Source organism: Acinonyx jubatus, chromosome E1, assembly GCF_027475565.1.
Source record: "Acinonyx jubatus isolate Ajub_Pintada_27869175 chromosome E1, VMU_Ajub_asm_v1.0, whole genome shotgun sequence".
Taxonomy (NCBI): Eukaryota; Metazoa; Chordata; class Mammalia; order Carnivora; family Felidae; genus Acinonyx; species Acinonyx jubatus.
In genome coordinates, this window is record NC_069397.1 from 14,235,940 (window position 1) to 14,263,441 (window position 27,502).

The following is a 27,502-nucleotide window of genomic DNA, read 5'->3' on the forward strand; positions in this document are numbered from 1 at the left end:
TGTTTGTTTTTGCTTCTGTTGCTTGTACTTTTAGGTGTCATATCTAAAAAATTACCAAACTCCATGTTTGTACCTGTGTTTTCTTCCAGGAGTTTCATAGTTTCAGGTCTTACATTTAAGTCTTTGACCCATTTTCTTTTCTTGTTTCGTTTCATTTCTTCTTTCTTTCTTTCTTTCTCTCTTTCTTTCTTTCTTTCTTTCTTTCTTTATGGCTTTAATCCATTTGAAGTAATTTTTGTGAGTGGTGTAAGATATGGGTCCAGTTTCATTCCTTTACAGGTGAATATTCAGTTACTTCAGCACCATTATTGAAGAGACTTTTTTCCATTGGGTATTTTTGGCTTTGTCAAAAGTTAGTTGACTATATATGCTTGGGTATATTTCTGGGCTCTCGATTCTGTTCCATTGGCCCATTTATCTGTTTTTATGCCAATACCACACTGTTTTGATGACTCTAATTTTATAATACACTTAAAATCAGGAAGTGTGATAATCCTACTTTGTTCATTTTCCTCTCTGGATTTGTTTGGCAATTTGGGGTCTTTTGTGGTTCCATATAAATTTTTTTTTTCCTACTGTAAAAAATGCCATTGGAATCTTGATAAGGATTGCATTGAATCTATAGATGGCTTTTGGTAGTAGTGACTTTTTAACAATATTAATTCTTCCAGTACATGAACACAGGATACCTTTTCCATTTTTTGTGTCTTCTTTTATTTTTTATCATTTTCTTAAGTTTCCAGTGTAGAGATCTTTCACTTCTTTAGTTAAATTTATTCCTAAGTATTTTATTGTTTTTCATGCTATTATAAATGGGATCATTTTTTTTGTTTTTCAGAAATTTTGTTGTTTGTATATGGAATGCTATTGGGTTTTGTATGTTAACTTTACTGAATTTATTTTATCTAACAGTTTTTTATTGAGTCACTAGGATTTTCTCTATATAAAATCACATTGTCTACAAATAGAGACGCTTTTACTTCTTCTTTCCAATTTTGATACCTTTTATTTCTTTTTCTTACCTAATTGCTCTAGCTAGGATATCCAGCACTATATGAAATAGGAGTGATGAGAGTGGGCACCCTCATCTTGTTCTTGATCTTAGAGGAAGAGCTTTCATCCTTTTAGCACTGAGTATGATGTTAGCTGTGGACTTGTCATGTATGGCCTTTACTATGTTGAGATATGTCCTTCTGTGCCTAATTATTAAGAATTTTTATCATGACTGGATATTGAATTTTGTTGAATGCTTTTTCTACATCTGTTGAAATAATCATATGATTCTTTCATTTTATTAATGTGATGTATGGCATTGCTTGATTTGCATATGTTGAACCATCCTTGCATCCTGAGGATAAATCCCACCTGATCATGGTGAATGATCCGTTTAATGTGCTGCTGAATTCGGTTTGCTAGTATTTTATTGAGAGTTTTTGCATCTATATTCATTAGGGATATTGGCCTATAGTTTTATTTTCAGTAGTCTTCTGGTTTTGCTATCAGGATGATACTGGCCTCATAAAATGAGTTTGGAAGCATTCCCTCCTCTTTGGTTTTTTGGAACAGTTTGAAGAAGGATTGGTGTTAATTCTCCTTCAAATGTTTGGTAAAATTCACAAGTGAAGTGATGTAGTCCTGGGCTTTTCTTTGCTGGGAGATTTTTGATTACCGATTCAGTCTCCTTGCTAGTAATTGGTCTAGTCAGCTTTTCTGTTTCTTCCTGATTCAGTCTTGGTAAGTTGTAGGTTTCTAAGAATTTTTCCATTTCTTCTAAGTTGCCCAATTTGTTGGTGGATAGCCTCTCACAATCCTTTGAATTTCTGTGTTATCATTGTAATGTCTCTTTTTCATTTATAATTTTATTGATTTAGATCCTTTCTCTTTTTTCTTTGATTAGTTTAGCTAAGAAGAGTGTGCCAATTTTATCTTTTCAAAGAAACAACTCTACAGTGTCCCTTCCCCATTTAGCCCATCCCCCCTCCCACAACCCCTCCAGTATCCCTCTGTTTGTTCTCCATATTTAAGAGTCTCTTCTGTTTTGTCCCCCTCCCTGTTTTTATATTATTTTTGCTTCCCTTCCCTTATGTTCATGTGTTCTGTGTCTTAAAGTCCTCATGAGTGAAGTCATATGATATTTGTCTTTCTCTGACTGACTAATTTTGCTTAGCATAATACCCTCTAGTTCCATCCACATAGTTGCAAATGACAAGATTTCATTCTTTTTAATTGCTGAGTAATACTCCAATGTATATATGTACCACATCTTCTTTATCCATTCATCCATTGATGGACATTTGGACTCTTTCCATACTTCGGCTATTGTTGATAGTGCTGCTGTAAACATTGGGATGCATGTGTCCCTTCGAAACAGCCTTTTAGTAAGTCCTTCTTAAGAAATAAGACAATGCCGTGTAATACATGTTAGGTCTTTTGAACTAGGCAGAAGCAGGTCAATTCTGTCCTCCAAGTGTGGGAAATCTCACCAAGAAAATGAATGAATTGGTGTTTAAAAACTGTCTATTTGGTAGGGAGTGCTAATCCCAAAATTATATAGCTTTGTTCTCTGTACCAATGTTCAAATATTAAGTTTAGCTTTTAAATCTCTTTGCTTCATAGCATGCTGTTGAACTTTCTGTTTTGAAAATACCCCAAAATGTACATAAATCTAATTTTACAGATTTGACAATTTCCCTTTTATATCTGTTTGTATATATATAATTATATATATTTATATTATAAATTAAATTGTTTATATTTTTATTATATGTACATTTATTTTTAATAGCACATATATTTTAATATGTCACTTGGTCCTTTAAAACAAGAATCTTTTATAGCATATGTCACTTTCTCATTCGTAGGGATTTTCTTTTAAGATTTTAGAATACTTCAGTCTTTAGTCATCATATAGCGTATGCACTTGGGCTTCTCTGATTGTCACAGACTTAATGTTGGGCAAACAAATGCATTGGGCATCCTGGGTCTCTGTGCTTCAAGAAATTCTACACAGATTCTTTTGAAATAAGAATCATCATCTCATAATTGAATTGTTATTTCAACTTAGTTTTAAAGATTTTCTTAAAGCACTATATACCTATCAGTATGTAAAATATTCCTATATCTATGTTTTTGGAAAAACATTCTTAGATTGTGATACTTACATATCTTGTCTCCCCATACAGATAACTTCATGATAATTTTTCTTGGGTATCTTTTAACAGTATGCAGTATAAGGCCATAGGCTGTAAAGACCTTTTAAGATTATTCTTCATTTTTTTCACACAGTATCCCTTGCAGAGAGTCCAGTTAAAAAAATGATTTTAGGACTCAGTGCTGAGAAAAGATTTGTTTTTCCCAAAGAACTGATACATATATTCCTTTCCAATAATGACAGCTGTATAATTGTTGGTGTTTCCCTTTTTGCTTTGGCTGCCAGAAAAATCAGAGGCAAATTTAAAGTTCATTCGTGGCACATGATCGACATGTTAGTATTTTTATTTTTCTAGGTCCTAATTTTCTACATCTACTTTAATGTTATTTAATTGTAGGTGATTTGCCCTAAGCTGTCACAAGTCTTTTGTGGAATGAGGTATAAAACAATAATTATAAACAAAACAATTTAAATTTAGTTTAAAATAATGTTTATAGGTTTTAGTTTGTATTGTTGGCAAATTAGCCAGTCAGCCAACTGATTACAAATCTGGAAGGGCTGTTACTAAAGGAGATGTCCTTTGTAGAGCCTCTACATCAGAGGTCTAGCTGATGCCTCATTGGATTTCCAGTCACCTTCATTGAGTCCTACCTTTCCTTGGCATAATTGCTTTATTTAGCTGTTATCCTGCTGATCTCCTTTCTACTTTAAAACTACATGATCCACAGTGGATGGGGCTGGATGAAGTCATTGCTTACTCGATCTAGTTTGGGCATTGATCTTGGATTATAAAGCTTTGAGGAACTTTTTTTTTTTTTTTTTAATTTTTTTTTTCAACGTTTATTTATTTTTGGGACAGAGAGAGACAGAGCATGAATTGGGGAGGGGCAGAGAGAGAGGGAGACACAGAATCCGAAGCAGGCTCCAGGCTCTGAGCCATCAGCCCAGAGCCCGACGCGGGGCTCGAACTCACGGACCGTGAGATCGTGACCTGGCTGAAGTCGGACGCTTAACCGACTGTGCCACCCAGGCGCCCCGAGGAACTTTTTTAAAAGAGTGAGTTGCTGGAGCAGAGCAGGATGTGAATGTGCTGATTTGGATATTCACAAGGAATCCACACAAGAATTATGTCTTATCACTGGCCTCTTTTTTAGTACTGACTCTTCAAGATTTGTTTGATGGCTCTAATCTTTGCATTCTGGAAGCTTCTCAGGAGTCCAAGATATCCTTCCTGTCCTGGGTACCTCTGTGCCCTCCCTATCTCAGAATTTTCTTATTTTAGCATTGTTTGCAAACTGTCATACTATTTTAAAAATGCTTCAGGGGGTTGCCAGGGTGGCTCAGTCGGTTAAGCATCTGACTTCGGCTCAGGTCATGATCTCACGGTTCATGAGTTCGAGCCCCAAGTCAGGCTCTCTGCTGGCCAGCACAGAGCTCGCTTCATATCCTCTGTCCCCCTCTTTCTCTGCCCTTCCCCTGCTTGCATGTGCATGCTCTCTCTCTCTCAAGATAAATAAATAAACTTAAAAAAAAAAAAAAGCAGAGTGTCCTTTAAAAAAACGCTTTAGGAAGGCATAAAATGAAAAGAAATTGAGTTAATCTGTTAAAAGAGAAGCTGAGCACTTCTCTCTGCCCTCTGCCTGCCATATCAGAGGAGCTTTCTCTGGATCAGGTTGTCTGCAGACATTATCTCTCATTAACTTTAGTCTCACAGTGCTCCTGAAGCTTCATACCAACAGAGACAGGGTTCAAGCTGTTTGTCTAAATCAGCTGCCAGACCTGCATACTCTGTCAGAGGGATGTAGCTGTGTTAATGCCTTCTCACTGTTGCAGCAAAAGTTTCCTTCTAGGTTGGCTAATGGGTATGGCTTTGAGCAAGCCTCCTTCACTTCTCTTCTCCTCCACAACCCTAAATAATTTCTGACACAAGTCACCGTAGTTCTCCTGGTAAGATTCCATAGGGACACTTACCTGGCTGATGTAATTAAGAAGCTGCTACTCTTTTTTTTTTTTTACTCCTCCTTTGCTCTCCCCAAATATTGTGTGAGAAGCAAGGCTTGCAAAACCTCTAGTAAGCAGTGTAGAAACAGAAACTCTGCCCCTCAAGACTTACTTGTAATTCTTCCAGATGAGATGTTGGAATGGCAGGCCCACTTATGCTGGGCCCCATCCCTGAGGGACTTGGCTGGTGCCAGCATGCCATTCTGCTTGCAGCAGTCTTCTTGCCCAGGAGGGAACATGTATTTGAATAACCCTGGAATCAGGCAGGAAATTCTGAGTGACAAAAATATCAATCCAGAGACATAGCTAAATTGGAAATGGCCAGAGTGTGTTTTCACTGGTTGCCCATTCACCCTCCCTTCTTCTCTCTCTCTCTCCCTCTACCCGCCCCCCCCTCCTTCCCTGCCCTTCCTTCCCATCCTTCCATCCATCCATCCATGGGTATAATCTGGAAAAAGCTAAGCACTCATTTAGGAGTTGTTTTCATTTTTCCTTGTAGAGAGTAGAAATGGTTTGCTGTCTGTCTTGCCAAGATGTTTTGATAGAGCCCCCAGGACATTTCCTGGCCCTAGAGCTCCATATAAAGGAGGAGGATAAGCCAAGCTGTCTTCTGGAGAAGGCCCAGCACTTCTGGAGATCATTTTCTCACCTTCAGAAGGTAGCAGTTGTATTGTAATGGCATAAAGAAAGAGCTTTGGAATCATCCAGATCAAAGATCTGAACTCTCTTCTCAGCCATTTACCAGCTGTTTGACCTTGATGAAGAAAATTAACTTATCCTCTCTGAGGCTTAGTTTCCTTGTCTGTAATCTGTGAATATTGGTGCTAGTTTGCAAGGTTTTTCTGAGTGTCAAATTATGTATTAGGCACTCAGTAGATGTCCAGCTTTATCAAATCAGCCTCTAAGTTATGAATTCCTAGTCTTAAAATCATGAGTCAGACTAATGGCCTTTTAATGTGATTCCCCTGTTTTTTTTAAAAATGTCTTTTTAACAGTTTTATTGAGACCCAATTGATGTATTTTAGACTATACATATAGTAGAGTGTACAATTTGATGGATTTTGACATATGTATGCATTTGTGAAACCATCACCATAATCAAGATGGGGAACATATCCTTCACTCACAGAAGTTTCCTTGTGCCCCTTTTCTAATCCATTCTTCTCTAACCTTTCCTCCCAGTCCCCAGGCAACCACTGATCTGCTTTCTGTCACTGTAGATTAGTTTGCATTTTCTAGAATTTGACAGTATTTTCTCTTTCTCTGTCTCTCTGTCTTTTGGCTGGTCTTTTTTTACTCCACATTGATCATTTTGACATTTATCCATGTTGCTGAACGATTCAGTAGTTTGTTCCTTTTTGTCGCTAGTAGTCTCCCATTGTATGGATATACCACAGTTTGTTTTTTCCAGTTTTTAGCTGTTGTGAATAAAACTGCTGTGGACATTTGAGTGTAAATCTTTGTGTGGACATATGCTTTCATTACCTTAAATAAATTCCTAGGAGTGGTATAGCTAGGTCATTTTGTACATGAGTACGAAACCTTTAAAAATGCTTTTTTTTTTTTTGAGAGTGAAAGAAAGAGAGAAGTTGAGAGAGAGAATCCCAAGCAGGCTCCACTGTGGACTACGAGATCATAACCTGAGCGAAAATCAAGAGTTGGACGCTTAACCGACTGAGCCATCCAGGCGCCCCTGTTTAAAAATTTTTTTTTTAATTTTTTTTAACATTTATTTATTACTGAGAGACACAGAGCATGAGCAGGGGAGGGATAGAGAGAGGGGAGACACAGAATCTGAAGTAGGCTCCAGGCTACTCACGAACTGTAAGATCATGACCTGAGCCGAAGTCGGTCACCTAACCAACTGAGCCACCCAGGCGGCCCTAAAAAAATTTTTTTTTTTTAATGTTTGTTTATTTTTGAGAGACAGAGTGCAATGGGTGGGGTGGACAGTGAGAGAGGAAGACAGATTCCAAAGCAGGCTCCAGGCTATGAGCTGTCAGCACAGAGCCCAACACGGGGCTCTAACCCACAGACTGTGAGATCATGACCTGAGCTGAAGTCAGAGATTTAACCAACTGAGCCAGGGTGCCCCCAGACGCCCCTGTTTTAACTTTTTAAGAAACTCCCCAGCTGTTTGCCAAAGCGGTTATAATCATTTTATATTCCCAAAGCAGTGCATGAGAGTTCCAGTTTCTCCATGGCCTCACCAACACTTGTTTATTTTCTTTTTGTTGCAGCATCCTGGTGGGTATAGAGTATTTGTGGTTTTGATTTCCATAAAGATAATAACTTTGAGCATTTTATCATAAGAAGATGTTGAGCATGCACTTATTTGCCATCCATAGATCTTCTTTGTTCCTTTTTTTTGTTTACTATTAAGTTGAAAGAGTCCTTTATATTTTCTAGATATGAGTCCTTTTGTCAGGTATGTGTTTTGCAAATATTTTCTCCCAGTGAGAAAATTCTCTCTGTGGCTTCTGTCTTCGTTTTTGTCTTTTGAAGACAAGTGTGTGTGTGTGTTTTGATGAAGTTTTTTTTTAAGGTTTGGTCTATAGATTGATTCACAAAGACAGTTTATCATGGTATTGAAGCTGATAACTGCCAATTAAAAGTAAACTTCCGTCTGTTTGATGGTCCAGAGCATCGCACACTGAAAATGCACAAGCAGCTTCATTTATGAAGAAAACAGTGCCAAGCAACACGTTTTAAGTAACTTTTCCCTCCTACTGTCCTTCTTTGAAGATTGCACATACCACTGATTGAGATTTATACCTTTCCTTATTTTTTGAGCAGCAAGAACATGTTTAAACAGCTCATTTAGCTTCTGCAATTTGTTCTTCTTGTCATCTTTCTTCGCTTTCTCATCACCTTCACTTTGTGCTGCTTGACATGGATTTTACTGATCCGATGAGTCATAGCCTTGAAAATGAAGTTCTCTTGCTTTACTCCTTATTCCTTAGACAGAAGTTCTGTCTTCAGTGAACTTTCCCTTCTTTCTTCTTATTTTCTTTTTGGTTGCCCCTGGCAATTTCTTGCTCAGTCCAGATAAGAAGCCACAGTAGCCTCCAGTAGCTCAGGCCAGGCAGCACAAGATGAGAACGAGGGACTGTAGCATCTGCACAGAGTAATCAGCTAATTGGGAAAATGTCCCCAAAATGGCTAAGCAGCCCTGTTCTCTGTAAAAGAGAAATGTTTCTGGAATCCTAGGTTAGATCTTGGGGTTTTGTTTACTTGTTTTACAGTGCATAGTTTGAAAGAAGTATAGACTTACAGGAAATTGTAAAAAAAAAAAAAAAAAATGTGCAGAGAGGTCCTGTGCACCCTTCATCCCTCCTTCCCTAATGTTAGCATCTTGTAGAACTGTAGTGCAATGTTAATGCCATGAAATTGACATTGGTACAATCCACAGACTCAGATTTCACCGGTTCTACATGTATACAATTACACATTCACCAGCTATACATTTGTGATTGTGTGTATGTATAGTTCTGTGCAATTTTATCACACAAGTAGCTTCATGTACCTGCTATACAATCAAGGTGCAGAACTGTTCCATCACTGCAGAGCTCCCTCAGGCTACTTCTTTAGAAACACTTCTGTCCCCTTCCATCCCCAGATTTTAACCCCTGTTTTCCCATCTCTATAATTACATTATTCCAAGAATATTCTATAAATAGGATCATACCGTATGTAACCTTTTGAAATTGGCTTTTTTCACTCCACATAATTCCCTGATGGTCTATCTGAGTTGTTGTGTGCATCACTTTTCTTTTTATGGCTGAGTAGTATTCTGTGCTATGGATGTTCCACAGCCTGTTTAACTGTTCATCCATTGAAGGACATTTGGGCTGTTTCCAGATTTAGGCTGTTATGAATAAAGCTGCTCTGGACATTTGTGTACAGATTTTTGTGCAAACATAAGTTTTCATTTCTCTGTGATAAATGCCCAAGATAATTGCTGGATCATATCGTAAGTACATTTTTAGTTTCAGAAGAAACTGCCAAACTATTTTCCAGAATGGCTGTACCATTTTTACATTCCAGTCAGCTAGGAATGTGTGATCCCAATTCCTCCACATCCTCACCAGCTTTTTGGTGGTGTTACTATTTTTTTATTTTAGCCATTCTGATCGGTGTTTAGTGATGTCTCATTGTAGTTTTATGTTTCATTTTCCTAGTGGCTAACGATATTGAATATCTTTTCATGTGCTTGTATTTCATCTGTATCCCCTTTTTTGGTGAAATGTCTGCTCATGTGTTTTGTCCATTATCTAATTAGATTGTTTGTTTTCTTACTGTTGAGTTTTGAGAGTTCTTTATATAATCTAGATACCAGCCCTTTGTATGATACATAGTTTGCGAATATATTTTCTCAGTCTGTAAACAGCCTTTTCATCCTCTTACAGGTTTTTTTGCAGAACAAAAGTGTTTAATTTTTATGAGGTTCAGTATATCAATTTTCTTTTTATAGATTGTGCTTTTGGCATTAGGTCCAAGAATTCTTCACTTAGTCCTAGGTCCTGAAGATTTTCTTCAATTTTTTCTACAAGTTTTATGGTCTTATGTTTAAGTCTAAGTCTTTGATCCATTTTCAGTTATTTTTTTGTATTAGGTGTGGGACTTAGGTCAGGGTTCAGTTTTGGGCCTGTGGATGTCTAATTGGTCTAGCGCCATTTGTTGCAAAGGCTAACCTTCTTTGACTTTACATTGGCAAGATGATCCCTCCCATTTTGTTCTTTAGCTATCCTAAGTCCTTTGCTTTTCCATATAAATTTTAGGATAAGGTTGTCTTTGTCTATAAGAAACTTTGCTGAGATTTTGATTGTAGTTGCATTAAATCTGTAGATCTGTGTGGGGAGATTTGACGTCTCTGCAATGTTGAGTCTTCCAATTTATGAACGTGGTAAATCTCTCCAGTTATTTAGATCTTCTGTGATTCTTTCATTTTTTTTGTAATTTTCAGCAAAAGAGATCCTGTATATATTTTGTTAAATTTAATATTTAAAATATCTAATATTTTATATTTAAGTATTTTGTGTCCTTTGGTGTTATTATAAGTGGGATAGTGTATTTTATTTTATTCCACATAGTTGTTATCTCAGAGCTTTTTGTGCAGAACTTATGGAGTACTCTGAGGTTTTCACATTTCGTAGAAAGGGGAGAGGAAGAGTTGAAACTTGTGGCTTGAATCACAGGCGTTGTGAAAACCAGGTATGGAAACAGTGTGAGTACAAAAGCAGACAGACTCCAATTTAAGTGCCGCTTCTGACACTACTGGCTTTTTGTGACTTTGGGCAAGTCATTTAACTTCTCTGACTCTGTTTCTTCAATTGTCAGAGGGAAAATAATACCTCCTGTGCAAATCTTTTGTAAAGCTTTGAGATTATGTGTGTGTGTGTGTGTGTGTGTGTGTGTGTGTGTGTGTGTGTGTGTCTGCGCGCACGCCAAACACCGGTCTCAATATAACTTTGTTCAGGCTACAGTGGAATCGTGTAGTTTATGGTTAGGATTCACAAATGAGAGGCAAAGTGTACCTACTGTTGTGAACAGTCTTAAACCCTTCATGGTGCTAATTTTCAAGGATGTGAAGTCTTGACATAACTCTTGTCCTCAAGGGGCTTATAATTTTGTTGAGGAAGCATGCTGTGTGTATAAAAATTCCAGGACAGGGTATCACTTGTGAGTTCAAAATGTATGGGGCAGACAGTGGGTGCATCAGAAAACTTTGTCTTCCTGGGTTTTGTTTGCTCTTTTGTACCCTGTTCAGTGAGGTAGCTTTGGGATGTTGTTGATGAGAGAGTGTGGGGGTGGGAGGGGGTGTGTACAGATTTAGGGGAAGGGATTCATGTGGGAATATGTAATTAATTTTTATACTTTCCCCAGTAAACCATCGACCCTTTTTATGATGTCATGAGGGATTCCTTAATTTTGCAGCTGCTTCCTGATTACGTCAGAGAGGAGCCTCTCACCCCACAGCCTGGAGCTGCACTCATACAAGAATTGGAAACAAATGAAGTGCTGAATATCTAATGGCTTCCACAGGGAGAGCCAGTTCAGACTTCCCAGGCCTCCTTTTGCAAGGTCTTCCTCAAGTATTTCTGACCCCCTGAAGTGTCTTTGTTCTGGAAAGACAGAACTGGCTGAGAGCCAGGTGGGCAGGAGCTTGGGGACTCCTTGATGCAGACCTCAGTCCCTCCAGGTGTTCTGCAATCCCGAACTGCTGCCCCTTTCCTGGGTCTCCTTTGGTAGGTGTTACCCTTTTCGAGGCCCCAGGATCCTCTGGAATCTGCCGAGATTATTAGTGAGAGAGAGTCCTTGGCCTGTTCAGTGAATCCCTTCCCTCCCACACATCATCTCCACCTTCTTTTGATTTTCTTTCTGCAGCATTTCTCATATCCGTGCACTCGTGTCCATTCCCTCTTCTAGCTCCTATAAGAAAGATGTTATGTTTACTTGGCATTAAAAAGTTTACAAAGTGCACTACATAGAATTTCTCTCAGTTCAAACAAGTTCATGCCCTGTTGGCTTCCCAGCCAGTCTCCCTTCCTGTTCTATTTTTCCAGCTACCCGAATCTGTCCTAAATGTTTTAACTAGATTATCCTTCATGAAACACTCACCCGTGCTTCATTCAGAAACCATGAGTGAGTGCTAGGGGTGCCTGGGTGGCTCAGTTGGTTAAGTGACCGACTTCGGCTCAGGTCATGATCTCTCAGTTTGTGAGTTCAAGCCCTGCGTCGGGCTCTATGCTGACAGCTCAGAGCCTGGAGCTTGCCTCAGATTCTGTGTGTGTCTCTCTCTCTCTGCCCCTCCCATACTCACACTCTGTGTCTCTCTGTCCCTTAATAATAAATAAACGTTAAAAAAAAAATTAAAAAGAATGAAAGAAACCTTGAGTGAGTGCTCTTCTCACTGCCTGCCAAATCAGGTCTGTGTTCCTTGCTGTGGCATCTCAGACCCTCTGCTTTGTGGTCCCTGTCACAAAGTGTGGCACCCTAGTGCATTGCTTTGCTTGCCTTGTGGGAGTCTGCCTGATATGCCCCTATCTGCACGCCTCCTTAGCAACACTCCCATCTCTCCTTCATCCCCCAATTCCATCTTTGTTCATTTTTTGCAGCCTTGCTCAGAAGTGCTCTCTTCCATGAAACCTTTTCTGATATATTCTAGCTGGAAGTGATTTTCTCTCCCTCTGGTCAAAGAAAGCATCTTACTTCCATCTTCCTTGAATTATAGTTATTTGGGTCTGTGTATCCTTCCTGTCTTCCTCGTTAGATTATCATCTTCTTACGGATGGATCCCATTTTCCTTTGTATCTTCCACCATTGGGATGAATAAATAACTTTGGAACCAGTGGGAGAGGTCACTTTGTTAAGAGGTTTGGATTTCCTTTGCCCTCATAAGTACCCACTAAAAGAAGTTTTACAGAGTTTTACAATCCTAGAAAATCCAAAAAGAGTAGCGGGTATGACAGGAGGGGCTCTTAGGGAGGAAACACTGGCTTCCACGTTCCTCTGTCTTTTCGCAGCTCTACCCTGTTTGGGGATATGTCATTCATGACCGGCCTTCAGTCAGCCTAACTGTTCTGCCATTATGCTTGAATAATTTGCTTGGGTGTATTAGTGCCTGACTTTTCTGATTCATTTATTTTATTTCTCAGGGAATAAAGTGATGCCCTGATGGCATGGACATCTCTGCTTTTGCTCTGAGATTTTATCTGGTTTCTCTACAATGGCTGCCTCTTCCACACACACCCCTCCAACCCCACCCCCCCAGTCAGCAACTGCCACAGGGAACTCTGTAGCCCAAACAGCAGCAGTCGCAAGATGCTCTCACTGCCCACTTCCTGTACACTAGGAGGTTTTGGTGGGCTGCTCAGGAACTGTGCCAGCCCTGTGTCTGACTGGTGACTGACTCATGAGAAAAGCAGCCTTATGTCTGAAAGATAAGAGCCAGCAAATCGCCTCCAGGTGGTGTTAGTTTGGAGGTGACTGACCATTCATTTCCTGTCTTTGGGAGGAGCCGGTGGGGAGGGAGTCCGTGAATAAGTGGTCTTGCCTGCATTTTTCTCCAGCTATTAGTGAAGCAGCCGAGCAAATAGTTGGTTCTCCCTCCCGAAACGGCTAGTGGACCCCAGTGCCTGCCGAATCTGTCCGTTGCTCTCAGGGTACCAGAGCTCTGTGTCATCCGTCCTGTGCCTCCCCGTCAGCGCTCTTCTCATCGTCTTGCCAGGAAGCTGGCTGTGCGCATCAGGGAAACTCTGCTGGTCTCAGTGCTGCCAGATTTTTCTGTGACCAGCCAAACCTCATCCCTCCCGGTACTAGTTTCCTCCAGATCTCTCCCTGACCTAGGAGTTGATCAGAAGTGATGGTTCTGAACCACTGTCCCTTGGCTGGGCATGGAGGGTCCCGGCAGGTGGGCCTGCCTCTCCCCCACTCCCCTCCCCTCTCCCCCTCCTCCTGCCTCATTCCCATTTCCTGCAGGAGGATGCTTTGCCATCCTGGAGCCGTCAAGCACAGCTTTGCTTTGGCAGCACCGTCGCGCACACACTGGTGGGAGAGGGGACGTGTTTATCACTTTTCCTGGAGATTATCTGTTTAAGCACTTCTCTGACAGTTACAATAACAAGGGCAGTGTGTTGTGTTTCCCAGCAGAAGGACACTTGCTGTTGAAAGATGTATAGCACTAATTAGAAATACATAACATCCGGCCACATGGCAGCCTTCTCCCGGCCGCTCCATTTCCTGATTTCAGACAACTTTGACGACAGTTGGTTTATGTTTTCCATGAATATGTTCTGAGAAAAATGAGAAAGTCTCCCTGTTACACAGGAGTGAGAAGACTATTTCTGCCTGAGCAGGTATTTGGGCACAGGAATAGTGGGAGCTGTGGTCACCTGCCCGTCCAAGAGCATGTGGGAAGAAGGGGCAGAATCAAGTTCAGACCTCAGGTGACTTTCTTGGTAAGAAACATTTCTGTCTGACTTGCGTAGCCAAAACCATCCCCCTAAACCCTTGAGCAAGCCTGCTTTTGGAAAGAAGGGGAAAGGCTGTTTCACAGTGTTAATGAGTTCCTCAGCTCATGTCAGCCTCCTGCTACCTGACACTGAGCCAGAGGAACCCAGGCAAATACCAAGGCAAACAATGCTCTTTCCTTCCCCACCCCACATCATTTGTCGGTCTGGCCCAGCCCAACTCTGGGGATATGTGTGGGTATCTGTCAAGCCTCGGGCCAGTTCCCTAGCTCTAGCCCCAGATTGGTGGGCTCTGGGAATCTGGCTACTGTTTTCCCTACTCAGTTGTATGAGAATCAGTACTTCTCAAGGAGTGGCATCTTAGGGCTTCTAGCCTGCAAAAGCCTAAGTAAAGCAAAGAGTATCTCCGAAGATGCCATAACACTCAATGTATTTCTCACTGGAGGCACTGGGTCTGCATTGCCATGGTTACTTAGGTAAATAGCAGTTTTTTTTTCCCCACCCAACTGAAAGTTCCTAAGGTTGCAGGGACTGTGTTTTATTTGTGGCTGTGTTCTCCACAATACACAGCACAGGGTAAAGCTCACCATAGATGCTCAGTGTGTGCTTGTGGTACCATAGAGCCGTGGAGGAGGACAGGCCTTCCAAAAAGTGCTCTCTGTGACGTGGCCAGAAGACTGACTGAGACCTAGGCATTCTGACCCCCATAGAGCTGTGATATCATCACCTGCCTGATCAGAGCAGAACAGCTTCCTGGTTTGTAACTCCCAGACCACTGCAGGAAGTACTGACAGGCCCTTTATGGAGAGGCGGGAAGAGGTAAAGGTTTAAGGTGCCATAACCATGGCTAAGAACAGAGCATTCATGAAGCTACCTTTTCAGCTGCTGCTCTGAGAGGTAGTTGAGCCCTTCTGCACTCACAGCAAAGACGCTCCCGTTGTTGCTACCCTGCGTGGTCTCCAGACCTTATTGCAGGAGGCTTAAAAAGGGAGCCAACCTGGACTCCCCAGAGGCCACAAATGTCATTGTTTTTAAGCAGTTTGTTCTCCCCCTTTGAGCCCTAGTCCAAACTTTCGCTCGAGAAATAGCCTAGCCTGAGATTGCCATTTGTCCTAAAAATAGAAATGGGCTTGGTGCAAGTAATCTCCCTTTGCCCATCTTAACCTTATCCGGGCTAATGAGAGTATCTTATTGTAGTCTTGGGCTTCTCAAGATGCCAGTCTCTTTGAGCTAAGACACCCCCTTTCATGCCTTTTAAGGACCTTCTGTGTGCAGGTAACTTCTGCCTAAGATGCCCAGTTGATAAGGGGACACTATTGTCAGCTACCAAGATGTGGCCTCCCCTTCTCCTGTTCTAGCTTCCTCTGTTCTGTACTTACTGCCCCAGTCTGGGCTGGCCTCATTGCTAATTAGAGGCAGGCTGCTGGCAGTGCCTGGCAAGCCCTTAGGCTCAGCTGGGGCGGTACAGACAGTGCTGCTGCCCCTGGTTAGGGGTGGAGGGGAGAAGTTGGCAAGGTTTTTTTAGGATGGCTTGCACATCTTCCCCTTCCCTGATTTCTACACTCTCTCCCCTTGGTTGTTGGATGCTTGCATCTTGGTCTCTCTAGCAGAGGTTTGGGGTCTTACCAGAAGAAGAATCAGAGTGGTGACCTATTCTAATCGCATGGACTCTTACCACTTCCGTACTGCCTGCCGCAGTTGGGTTGGAAAGTTAGAGGGTGACATTTGGGACCAGTGGGCATCTGGAGGGATGGCAGGAAAGCCACAATAGATGAATACTTTGCTACACTGATGCTATTCATATGTTGGGATCTTCTGAGCAGCAGCCTGTTCCTTCTCACTCCCAGGGTTCTCTAAAGTGGTTTGGGGCTGGCTTTGTATACTCCAATCATGTTTGCTCCTGTGGCTAGGGCGGTTTTGGAATAACTGTGGTTGTGTAGCATCTCCTAGAGTAAAGACTTCAATTAGGCCCCATTGACAAGACTAGTGTCAATGAGGAGAAAGTCAAGAGGGCTTTCCTCTGGCTACTGAGGTTAAAATCAGGCAGGCACAGAGATCAAACATGTGGCTAATTATCCTTTTAACACTTGGAGATTCAGAGAGTTCTCATGTATTACAGAGGGAATTAACAGATTAGTTGCTGCCAGAGCAAGTGACCGGGCACCCGATTTCATCTCGTGTGTGTATTCGGTGTCTCCTCCTCTGAGGCTGCAGGTTGGACTTTTGCCTTCTGTTTGTCTCCGATTCCTTTCAGGTCTGGGTGAAGTGGCTATCAGGGCAGTCCACTGACAAGCAAGAGGTACAGACAACGGTTTGAGAGTGTGTCTGTCGCCTCTGCCAAAGAATGGCTCTAGCCACCATGAAGGTGGCTCCTTTCACTGAGACCTGCAGCTAGAAGGAAGTTAACCAGGCTGAGAAAGTGAGGGGCAGAAGGTGCTGGTATCGGGAGCCAGATTTATTGTTTAGCCCTAGGGGAAAGAATTTGTGAAAGAAAAAAGAAAGTACTTCTGGCTGAGTGCTTATTATATGCCCATTTTCCTATGTAAAATGAACTCATTCAGTGAAAATAGGTTATTTGTAAGTGGAGGATTAACAGGAGGTAAGGATGGAACCAAAGTTGGTGATTCAAGAAGATAATTTAAATTTGTATTTTTCTTCTCTTAATTGATGTTTGTACTCCTGCTATCTATACATTAGAGAGACTGAGTTAATTAAATATGACTTCTTGTTACTATAGCTTCACATTATTAGTAGGCTACTAAGTACAGTGACCTGCAGCTCTGGCTCAGACTGTCCACCCTGGGGCCCCTGGTCTTGGGGAAGTGATGCAGAATTTGCACAGGGGGTCCCTATAATAAGGTTATCAAGCGCTTACCCATACACCAGCCATCGCAGTAATGATTTTATTTAACCTTATAGCTATCCTTCGAGGGAGGAAATATTGCTGGCCCCAGTCCCAGATGAGGAAAGGGAGCCGAGTGACGTGACCGAGTATGTGCACCTAGTGAGGTAGGGAAGAGTAGCCCTTGGCCCCCAGGGCACTGATGGAGTGTCATTTGCCTCTCCTCAGACTGCTTCTCGGAGGAGTGTCGCTCTGTGATCCAGGAGCAAGCGGCAGCGCTGGGCCTGGCCATGTTTTCTCTCCTGGTGCGGCGCTGCACCTGCTTACTTAAGGAGTCTGCCAAAGGTAAGGAGATGAGGGGCCCCCTGACTGATGGCCTTTCCCCTGCCTGGGCCCTGTCCAGACAAGTTCAGGATGCTACACTGCCTTCCAGCGTCTCCTCCCTCTACTTGACATTCTTCCTCCTCCCAGTAATCCCCTTCCTTCTGCCCACCTAACTAGTCCTGCCTCCTTTTGCATTCTGTGTACCTCTGTGGCCCTCTGTCCTTGGGGGAACTATCCCCTCCCCCCTTTCTCTAGTAGTTAAGATTTTCACTGTACCTAAAAGCTGCTGCGGGTTCCTGCAAGCTTTAGAAAACCAGCAAAGAGCGTTTCCTTTTTTGTTCATAATTGATGTTTTCGTTTCCCCCCTCTATCTCTATGTCCCTCTTTGTCTGGTACTGGTGATTGCTATAACCACTGTGGACCAGCCACCTTGTGAGACTCACTGAACCAGAGCAGGGGCTATTTTTAGCCCTTGCATTGAGCAGTGTCCCCATATCCATTAAGGCTGCCCTTAGAAATCTAAGCCTGATTGCTGAGCCGTATAAGGTAGGGCTGAAGGTTGCCCCTTTCTCTCAGCTCCTGGATCAGTATTGGTGTGTATTGAGGCCATGCTGTTGTCCCTCTGCCACTTCAACTTTGTGGGTGCCTCCAGACCCTGGAGCTGCTTTTTTTTTGGAGGGAGGGTTGGGGTATCTTTTTATTTTGAAACAATCTCAAATATATAGAAAAGTTGCAAGGATAATACAAAGAATTCTTACATACGCTTCACACAGATTCCCCGTTTGTTTACATTTTACCATAGTTGCTTTTTAAGTTCTCTCTCTTTCTATACACATGCAAATATTTATGCTTATTATTATTTTTGTCCTGAACCATTTGATTGTAAGTTGTAGACATGTTAGCCCTTTACCCCCAAATACTTGACTAAATATTTCCAAATAACAAGGACATTCCCTTACATGACAGTGCAGTTATCAAAATCAGGAAGCCAACAATGATATAGTACTGTTGTTGAATCTACAGACCGTATTGAGTTTGTATCAGTGTCCTAAAAAAAAAAAAAAAAAGTCATTTTCTGGTATAGGACCCACTCCAGGATCACACATTGCAATTTAGATGTCGTGTCCGTTTTAGTTTCCTTCAATCTGGAATTGAATGGTTTCTTTAATGCTTTCTCAGTCTTCCTTTGTTTTTCATGACCTTGACATTTTTGAAGTGTGCAGGCCACTTTGTCGAATGTCCCACAGTTCGGGTTTGTCTGATATTTCCTCATGGTCAAGTTCAGGTTATGCCGTTTTGGCAGGATCCCTGGTGCCATGTCAGAGCTGTGCTGAAGGAAAGCTAAAAGGGGGGGGGACTAGAGGCCAGAGTGGCGACTTCAGCCAGGCCACAGGTGGAGCAGAAACAGCTGTCTGCAGGGGCAGACCCAGTGCACTGGTTCTCTCTTTGTCCTGCTTTTCAGAATCCTCTTAGGTGCTGGCACTTGTCCTCCGCTTCTGGGCCCAGCTTTCCTGTGGACTTGGTCTCCCTTCCCTAAGAGCTTGCTGCCGTCCCAGCGCCCCAGGCCTCACTCGTGGGCCACAGCAGACCTAGGCCCAGTTCTCACCCTTTGCCTCTGCAGCTCAGCTGTCCTCTCCTGAGGACGAGGATGACCAAGATGACATCAAGGTGTCTTCCTTCGTCCCGGACCTGAAGGAACTGCTCCCCAGTGTGAAAGTCTGGTCAGACTGGATGCTCGGCTACCCAGACACCTGGAACCCTCCGCCCACGTCCCTGGACCTGCCCTCACAGTGAGTCGGCCCGCTCATTTTTCGGCACTGCTGACCTCGGCCCGCCTGTGCTCCCACGGCTCCCCTCCTGGTCCTCCGTGTGTCCTCCCACCCGCCACCTGTTTGTTCGTCTCGTCCCTCCTCATCTGAACTTTACTTTTCCCCTTCCTTGAACACCTTCCTTGTCCCCTGATGTTTTAGGCTGTTTTCCCTTGTTCTCGGGCCCGTTCCTCCTCCTCAGTCTGCCCTCCTCTCTCACTCCGAAGTTGCTGTTTTGTTCTCTGTCTTTGCCCTTGCTCTCTTGCTCTCACTTCATGTTGTTCATGCCCACCGTCTCTGTAGCGGCCTCTCGAGTCTGGCCGTGTGTCGGTGGCGTGAGGAGAGGCCTTATCTCTTCCTCTCTCTTCTAGTTTGTCTCCACGCATCCGTCGTGCTCTCGTCCTGCTGCTGCTTGTGCTGTCTTACGCATGCTGCTGCTCGGGCCTTCCTCTCACACGTTGTGATGTATGAGGAGGGTGACTGCACACACTTCTCTCTTTTGTTCACGTCACTTCCCATCTCCTTGTTTCTGGGTGTCAGTGTGCTGTCTGTCAAAGCATTTGTCGCTGTGAGGTGTGTCGGTCCGGCGAGTGTGTGTGTCTGCCTGGATGTGTCTGTGTGACTTTTTTCCTTCTTTTTAAAAGCTGTGGTAAAGCATATGTAACAAAATTTTTCATCTTAACCATTTTTAAGTATACAATTCAGTGCTATATTATATTTACATAGTTATGTAGCCATGCATGGCTGTTTCTTACGTCCGTATCTGTGTGTGGGTTCTATCTCTATATGTGCCTCTTTGGCTCTGGTTGTCTGTGTGTGTCTGAGTGTGAGGGCCTTTGTCTGTCTAGGGGTCTGTCTAAGGGTCTTTGGTGTACCCGTCCATGTCTGTCCATGTATACGTGTCCATATGTTTCTCTGCGTTGTGTCCGTATCTGTGTCTGTGTCTCTCTGTTCTTGGGGGTGGGGGGGTGGTCTCTTTGCAGGGCTCGTGCGCCTCCACGAAGGGGCTCTTTCAGTGTGTGTCTCTGTCCATCTCCATGTCTCTCTGTGTCTCTCTCTGATTGTAGGTCCGTGTCAGTGCATGTGTGCTGTAGTCCTGTCCATGTGTCTGTGTGTGTGACTGTGTCCTGTGGGAGTGTCTGTATGTGTTCCTGAATATCTGTGTTCAAGACTGCGTGTGTCTGCGTCTCTGCTTGTCCGTGACTGTGCCTCTGCGCGTAGGTCTGCATCTGTCTGTCAGAAAGCAAATCTCTGTGTATGAGGGTCTGCCTGTATCTACCTGCCTCTGCCTGCCTCGCCTGTGTCTCCCTACCCGCTTCACCTATTGCCTGCCCGTCTCTGCTTGTCTTGGCTTGTTCCTTCCTGCTTGCCTCTGTTTATCTGCCTCTGGGGTTTGTGTGTGTCTGTATCAGGGGTCAGCAAACTATGGCCCATGAGCTAAGAACGGTTTACACTTTTAAATGGCTGAAAAAAAAATCAAAAGACTACTATTTCATGACTTGTGAAAATTGTTAGAAAAGTCAAATCTCCGTGTCCATGAAGTTGTACTGGAACACAGCCATGCTTGTTTGTTTACACTTTGTCTATGGGTGCTTTCACACTGCAGCAGTTGAGCTGAGGAGTCACAGCAGAGGCGTTATAGTCTGCAAAGCCTAAAATGTTTACTCTAGCTGTTTACAGAAAGTTTGCTGGCTCTTGGTGTATATCTATGTTCCCATGCGTCCCGTTCTTTTCTTGTGTTAGCGTCACTGCGTGTGCTCACGTTTGCACAGTAGTTTTTTAACGCGTGTGCATATTGATGCCTGTTTCTGGTCAGCTCTGTTGATTGTCCATCTCTCTCTCTCTCCACCTTTCTCTCTCTCTCTCTTCCTGTCTCTGCCTCTGCCTCTGCCTCTCTGTTTCTCTTTTCCTCTCTCTTTCTCTCGCCCCCCTGCCCCGTGCTGTCTTGTGGTCTCTGGCAGGTGCGGCATACTCAGAGCTCTGGGCGCTGCGCTGGGGGAGGGTGTGTGTTTGGGTGCGAGCGTCCTTAGCCAACACACCACCATTCTTCTCCACTGCTCTTCTCTGGGAAGGTCACACACTGGAGGGTAGAGTATGGAGACCTAGGCTGCTGCCGATGGCACTTCTGGGAATGGAGAGGGGGCACTTCTCTGGGCTGGGTGCTGCCCACATGAGTCCCTCTAGACTCATGGGTGATCCACAGAGGGAAGGCTGCAGCAGAGGTTTCTGGCCAGTAGTTATTGACCTTTCTGTGTGGACTGTCTGCCTCTTTCCCCCCTTTTCTTCCTCAAATTTCTTCCCTGTTCCTCACATCAGGAAGCACCCCTGGACTGTCAGGCCCTCTCTCCCCAGTTCCCTTCCAGCTCTAGCTCTGTAACTGTGTGAGTGATGCTCACAACATCAGACAGTTCTCTGCATTCTCCTGTGAACCTTCCTAGGTTCCCAACATGTATCCCAGGCTGACGCCTTCTGAGCCAGGGTTGAGACCTGAGTGGGGCAGCTGGGGCCACGCAAAGGAATGGACTGATCTGCTGACCAGGGGTAGCTGTTTCCCAGCAGTGTTCCCTAAAGAGTTAACATGTACAGCCTCAGACTTTTCAGGCTGTTAATCTATAATGCCGAGTAGGCAATTTGCAGTTTTGGAAAGAAACTGACAAGGAAGGGCTCAGCTCTCCAAGTATCTGAAGCCACTGCTTCTGAGCATGCACAGGGGTCACAGAGTGCTCCTCCCTTCCTCTCGGGGGGTGGGGAGGCAGACCATCTGTCCCTGGAGCTTGGGCCTTCTCTGGGTCACCTCACCTCACAACCACAGGTCCCTTAGATATGGTCCACCCAGCCCCTGTTTATCCATATCCCAGCCATCAGTCCTGTTAACGCTCTTCTGTGACCCATCTCCCTTTATCCCTCCTCCCTCTGTCACTCCCTTTGGCTTTTGTTTGGCTGAGGAAATAGAAAGCTCACGCAGGAAGTGCTGGGCCTCATTTGCTTGAGGTGCCGAGTCTGTTTTCTCTTTGGATGCTGTAGCAAATGGCCCGTTGCCGGCATATGCAAGCTGCTGCCCATCTTTGGGCAAGGGCTCAATCTGCAGCTGGGCACGTGGTCCAAGCTACAGCCGTCCCCAGCTAGGCCTCACCTCTAAGGCCACAGAGAGGCAGAGGGGGTTGGGACACTTGAACAAATTTGCTTTTTCTTTTCAGACCGTTCTTCACAGGGAGAGCAGATTTGACCAAATAATAAATATTGAATCTGATTGCCTAGTAAACAAGTTCCTGGAGCAGTGGGCACCACTGATGAATCCAGTCTAGGCTGGAGCAGCCAGTGTGGTAGAGAATGGAGTCCCCTTCTGCACTGTCTCTGCAACCAGGATTAGCAGCTGGTTGTCTCTGGAATGCAAGTTTAAGCATAAAGGAGGAGCTCTTGCTGTCCTGGGGCCTGGCCACAAGGCATGGTGGTTTGAGGGCTGGGGCCTCTGTTGGACAGCGCAAACCTGGCCTGCCCACCACTGAGGGTAGTCCCACCTCATAGCTGTCAGGTGCTGGAAAAGTGGAATGAGAGTTTACTTCCCTCCTGTCCAGTTTCTCCTATAGCTGGCTAACACTCACTGAGTAAATACCATGGTGGAGAGATTGGCAAGGTATGGTGGTTCTCTTATGCTCACTGATCTTTCATACTCTGGAGCCTTTTCTTTTAAGGCCCTAGGGAATAACACACTCCAGATAGTTCTGCAGATGTCAGAACAGTAATCCCTGTGGCACTCTTAAAGTCCAGGTGCTGATCTTCATTTTGGAGGTTTTAGAAATGCACTCAAGAGACTAGGAAGGAAATGGGTTCTACCTGACATCTCTCCTTTGCATGTTTTCCTTGGTTTTTGCCTGTATTTGTTCTCTACAAAGACAGATCCATCCTTGATCCTAACATAAGGTGATCAGATAGCCTACATTTCAGTTTGCCTCTCCTCCAGAAACCCTCACTCCCAAATTATCTCCCTGACCCACTTGAACCTTTAATTAATCTAGCTCCCTTTGTTCCCTCCCTTTCTTTTCGTTGCCTTTCTTCCTTGTACGGTTAGAGAATCATTCCAAAGCTTTCTTTGGGGAATTCCAAAGCTCATCATAAGTCTCCTTGGTTCTCTCCTTTTTTGCCCATATTCCTCTTCTTTCCAGTCACATCTGCTTTCCCTAGGCAGTAGCCACCTAGCACGTATGGAACACCTCGGCTGGTGATGACACTGCAGAGTGATAAGGGCAGGATCTCAGCGCCACTTGTGCCTTCCCGCACAGTGGCATTAGTAGGTATGTGTGTTGGAGTCAGCATGTAAGTAGGTTGACTTCCCATTTGTACCTGTTAGGAGTTGTGATAGGATGGCTTTACATCCCAAGAGATTTTGGTGCAGAGGATTGTAGCAGAGTGTGGAAAGTTGCCTTGGGTTGCTGTAAAAAGACAGACCATCTACTTGTTTGGAGGGACCATCTACTTGTGGGGTGTGGGGGAGGAGTGGGGAACGTGGTTTCTGCACTAGGCCTCTTGTTAGCAGGGAGAGGTAGCTGCTCCCCACTTTACCAAGTGAGCGTGAAGTAAGCCATGACTGTTAGGTGATGGAGAGGAGCAGAGCAGCAGGCTTTCACGAGCCTAAGCATAGTGACCCCTCACATCCCAAGACCTTTGGCAAGCTAGGGCAGCGGGACAGCCTACCTCATTTCATAGTCTCTGCCGAAGCCAAATCTTCCCTCATCTTGATCTCTAGTTCTCAGTAAGTGAAAGAGTCAGGGGACTTTGAGAACATCCAAACCTAGCCCAGCTGTGGCAGTTGGTTTATTGCTTTCAGCTGGTACTTGAACCCAGGTCCTGGTCTTGGAGGCTTTCCCAGGTTTAATCCCCAGAGCTTTCTCTGCAGCTGTATGACACTGCGCTGACCCCGAATGAGGATAGGAAAATAGAACCAGTGCCAAGCCAGAGTCTCTTTTTCATTTGGAGTCTGGCTGTCTGCCCATGACCAGGGTTACATAATGGGAAACATAGCTGGGGCTCTGGAGAGCCCGCGTTTCACCAGGCTGCCCAGACCTTCGCATTCTGATGCTATATATCTTCCTAATTGTAGCTCCGATGCATTTATCACACTGTTGGATTGGAGTACTGTTAAAAAAAAAAAAAACCCTCCAGAAATTCCTGGACTTGCTACTTTCCATGCCTTGTCTTGTATAGTCTACAGAGCATGCTGGAAAAGGCTTGTAGGGAGCCCTGTGAGTGCTGTCACATAGGGAGACGTGGGGATGTGTAGGGAGTATGCAGTAAGCTGATTTCCTCAGGGAGCATACATGTGTTGACCCTGTAGATGAGATAGACATTCTTGAGTTGAAAAACAGCTAGTTCACTCACCCTCACAGGGCAGGTCTGGAATAAGAACTAATCCCAAGTCTAATCGGCACCCCTTCAAGGACGCTTAATACGTCTTCCCAAAAGGGCATTTTAGGAGGTCACTAAGTAATGGTCCATCAGCACTTCCCTGAAGGAAGTGGTGGTGACTGTGGGAAGCCCCTTTGCTACCCTGGCTCCCCACCCAGTCTCCCTGGCTCCGGGTTGGGGCGTCAGCACTACAGCCTGGCACCAGGGGGTTCCTCTTCCTCCAAGTGCTGAGTGTGAGACACACGTGATCTCTCCCACGACAGGAGTCTCTGTCCCCTCCCAACTCCTCTCACAGGACTTGTGAGAGGAAGGGGTGTTGGCCTAAGGCTCCAGTCTGACCCCAACAGGGTACAGCAGCTGACCCCAGGGAGAGTACTTTCCAGCTCTGGGCTGAGGTTATTTGGGTCCAGTGTGTGCTAAACTAAGAAGACGTGTTGGAGTGGTTACAGCTAAAAATTTAAGAGAGGCAGGAACCGTGAGAATCCGCACCAGGGAGGCCACCAAGGGCTCCACTCATGCCGTGGAGATGCTGAGGTCCCCCGGGGGCTGCTTTTTCCCAAACACACAGTGCTGATGGGTTTAACACACCATAGTGATGCAACAGAGGCTATACGTGTTGAACGTAGCTTGGGAAAAGTGCAATCAAACAAGGCACTGACCTAGATAGAAGCTGAGGGAGGCACAGTAGAGGTACTTGAGAAATCCTGGAATGAGGTTACTGTGACCTGTCGTTGGCCATAGGGCTCCAGCTGCACTGCTTAGAACATGAAGAAGTTTGTATTCTTGGAGTAGTGCAGGGTGACTGGGCTTCAGAATTCAATTTGCCCTATTGGGCAGACTTCATTTAAGTTGGACAGTCTCCCAGGGGCCCAAGTTGACTTGTTTGTATAAAGTAGAAAGGCAGAAGGGATTATCTTTTACTGAGTCTTCTATTCTTTAGTGGTCACCTAATAAACAGCTGTTATTCTCGGAGGATGACATCTTGCTGCCCATGTCTTACCTGCTAAAACAGTGATCTCTGACAGCCTTGTCTCCTCTTCATACTGTGGTGGCATCGAAAATACACTCTAGTTCCTAATCTCAGAGAGCTGCATAGATTCCCACCACCCTCACCTCCACCTCATCCCTGAACCTGTTGAGCTACTTTAGCATTGATACCAGACAAGATCCTCAGCCCACTGAAAACAGAGTTGGCCTGACATCTCAGCTTTTAAGGGCTTCCTATGCTATTTAAGCCCAGGTACTATCCTTTTGACTCTGCCAGCCCTGTTGGATTCCTTCAGGTCCATTTGTGCTATTAGCTGCTCACCGCCTGCAGTTTTCTCTGGTTGGGTGGGAAGTCCTTGGGGCTACAATGGTCTCATGTTTGCCATTGAACCCCCTGTGGAGAGTTGTGGGCTGGAACATAATGGTCCATAGGCAAACAGGTTTTTAAAGGTACATATTGCATATCTTATGAGCATATCTCCTGTTGTGGCCTTTTGTCTTTCCCCTTTGTCTCTGTAGCCCACAGGCTTTGTCTTTTTCAGCTTCCTTGTGTCTAGTTTCTGTGCCACCTTGGCTACATCTCCAGAGCTCCTCATCCCAGGAACCAAAAGACCCAACTTGTTTCCCATCTGTACCACAACTCTGATCTTCCATAGCTCTGAAACACAATGCAGGGCTTCTTCTCACTCAACTCTTTCCGGGTTTGTTCTGCAGCTGTGGAGTTTGAATGTTAGTGTTTAAACAAGCTGGTATTACACAGGAAATGGCCACCTCCACAGGCCCCTGCAGGCTTGTAACATGGGGTCATTGTACTTGATATTAATCACCAGTCAGCCTGTTCCCCCAGTAAAAATATGAAGGGGTGTGTGAGGGCTCCGTCCTCCTTAGACTTGCCAGAAGGATGGCCTGAGCCCTGGTTGGACCTTAGCACTCCACTCTCCAAACTCTCCTTCCCTTGGCCCCGCCCCGGATGGAACTTGCAAAAAAGTTCTCACCTGACCTCTTCCCTATAAAGCTGGCAGATCTGCCTTGCTTTCTGAGTTCTAGGAAGGAGATATATTGTGGTATAACTTGCTCACCTATCTCACACCTTAACCTTTCAGGTGTTGAATGACACCTTGTGTGCCATTCAAAACTCCAAAAGCTCAAGAACTATTAGTCTGTCTGACACCAGGGCTTCTCAGTTCCTTGGACTGAAGCTGCTTTTCTAGGGCTGTATGCAGAAAACAACTTCAGCCTGAAGGGTTAATCTGATTCCCCAAGTCAATATCCCCCAAACAACCAGCCAAGAGTGTGTGTTGGTTCATTTCTGTGAAATGTGTTTCCCCAGTCACCTGGGCTGGCCTGGGCTGCATTGTATCGGCCAGCAGCTGCACTGCACTCAAACTGACAGCTACATTAAACCTTGGAATTCTGAGGCAATAAAAAGTAAATTAACTCTTATTTTTTTCCTTTCCTGGTGGAGTAAGTGAGTGCATGTCTGTAGGGAAGTGAGTGAGCCTTGGTCCTGAGTACATACCTCTAACTAGCCACTGCTGGTCTGTCCCAAGCTAGGATCTGGTGTTCAGACTCCAGCCAGGGGTCTGCTTTCCTGGTGTGTGGTGTTTCTGTGGGGTTGGGCCAGTGGGTCACCCAGCAACTGCTGATCCTTGCTCACTAATCACATTACAGCTGCTTGAGAGGTTCCCTTGCCACCATTCTGAGAGCCATAAACGGACTTGTTGGACACAGTTTCATATTCTCTGGCTGCTTTGTGTCTGCTTGGTAAAGAATGCATCCTAACTTTCGTAGGATTTTGTGGGCTCTTGGAGCTTCCCCAAAATATGAGCTGGGACCAGAACAAGCCAGAGGCACTTGCCCAGGCTCATAGCATTCTAGAGGGTCTGTTCAGAACCAAAGGTTATTTGAGATTGTCTGAAAAACCTTTTGGAGAGTCATTTCCCCAGTGTTTCTAGAAGATTGGGAAAAAGCTTCTCGTAGCCACCAGAGTTTAACTTTGGGCTCCTTGGCCCAG

The 27,502-nt window shown here is 44.4% G+C and overlaps 1 protein-coding gene across 6 annotated transcripts in view; it reads left to right on the forward strand.

The window, feature by feature from the left end:
• The window catches only part of SMG6 (SMG6 nonsense mediated mRNA decay factor), a 226,965-nt gene that overhangs the window by 84,461 nt on the left and 115,002 nt on the right, over window positions 1–27,502 (forward strand). For 5 of the 6 annotated variants that reach the window (XM_053212575.1, XM_027034657.2, XM_015081364.3 and 2 more), the window contains 2 exons: window positions 17,195–17,311; window positions 18,912–19,080. In XM_053212575.1, coding sequence (XP_053068550.1) covers window positions 17,195–17,311; window positions 18,912–19,080 — 286 coding nt within the window. Of the gene's footprint in view, window positions 1–14,093; window positions 14,113–17,194; window positions 17,312–18,911; window positions 19,081–27,502 lie in introns of those variants that run through there. The other variant, XM_053212577.1, reaches the window with a different exon arrangement.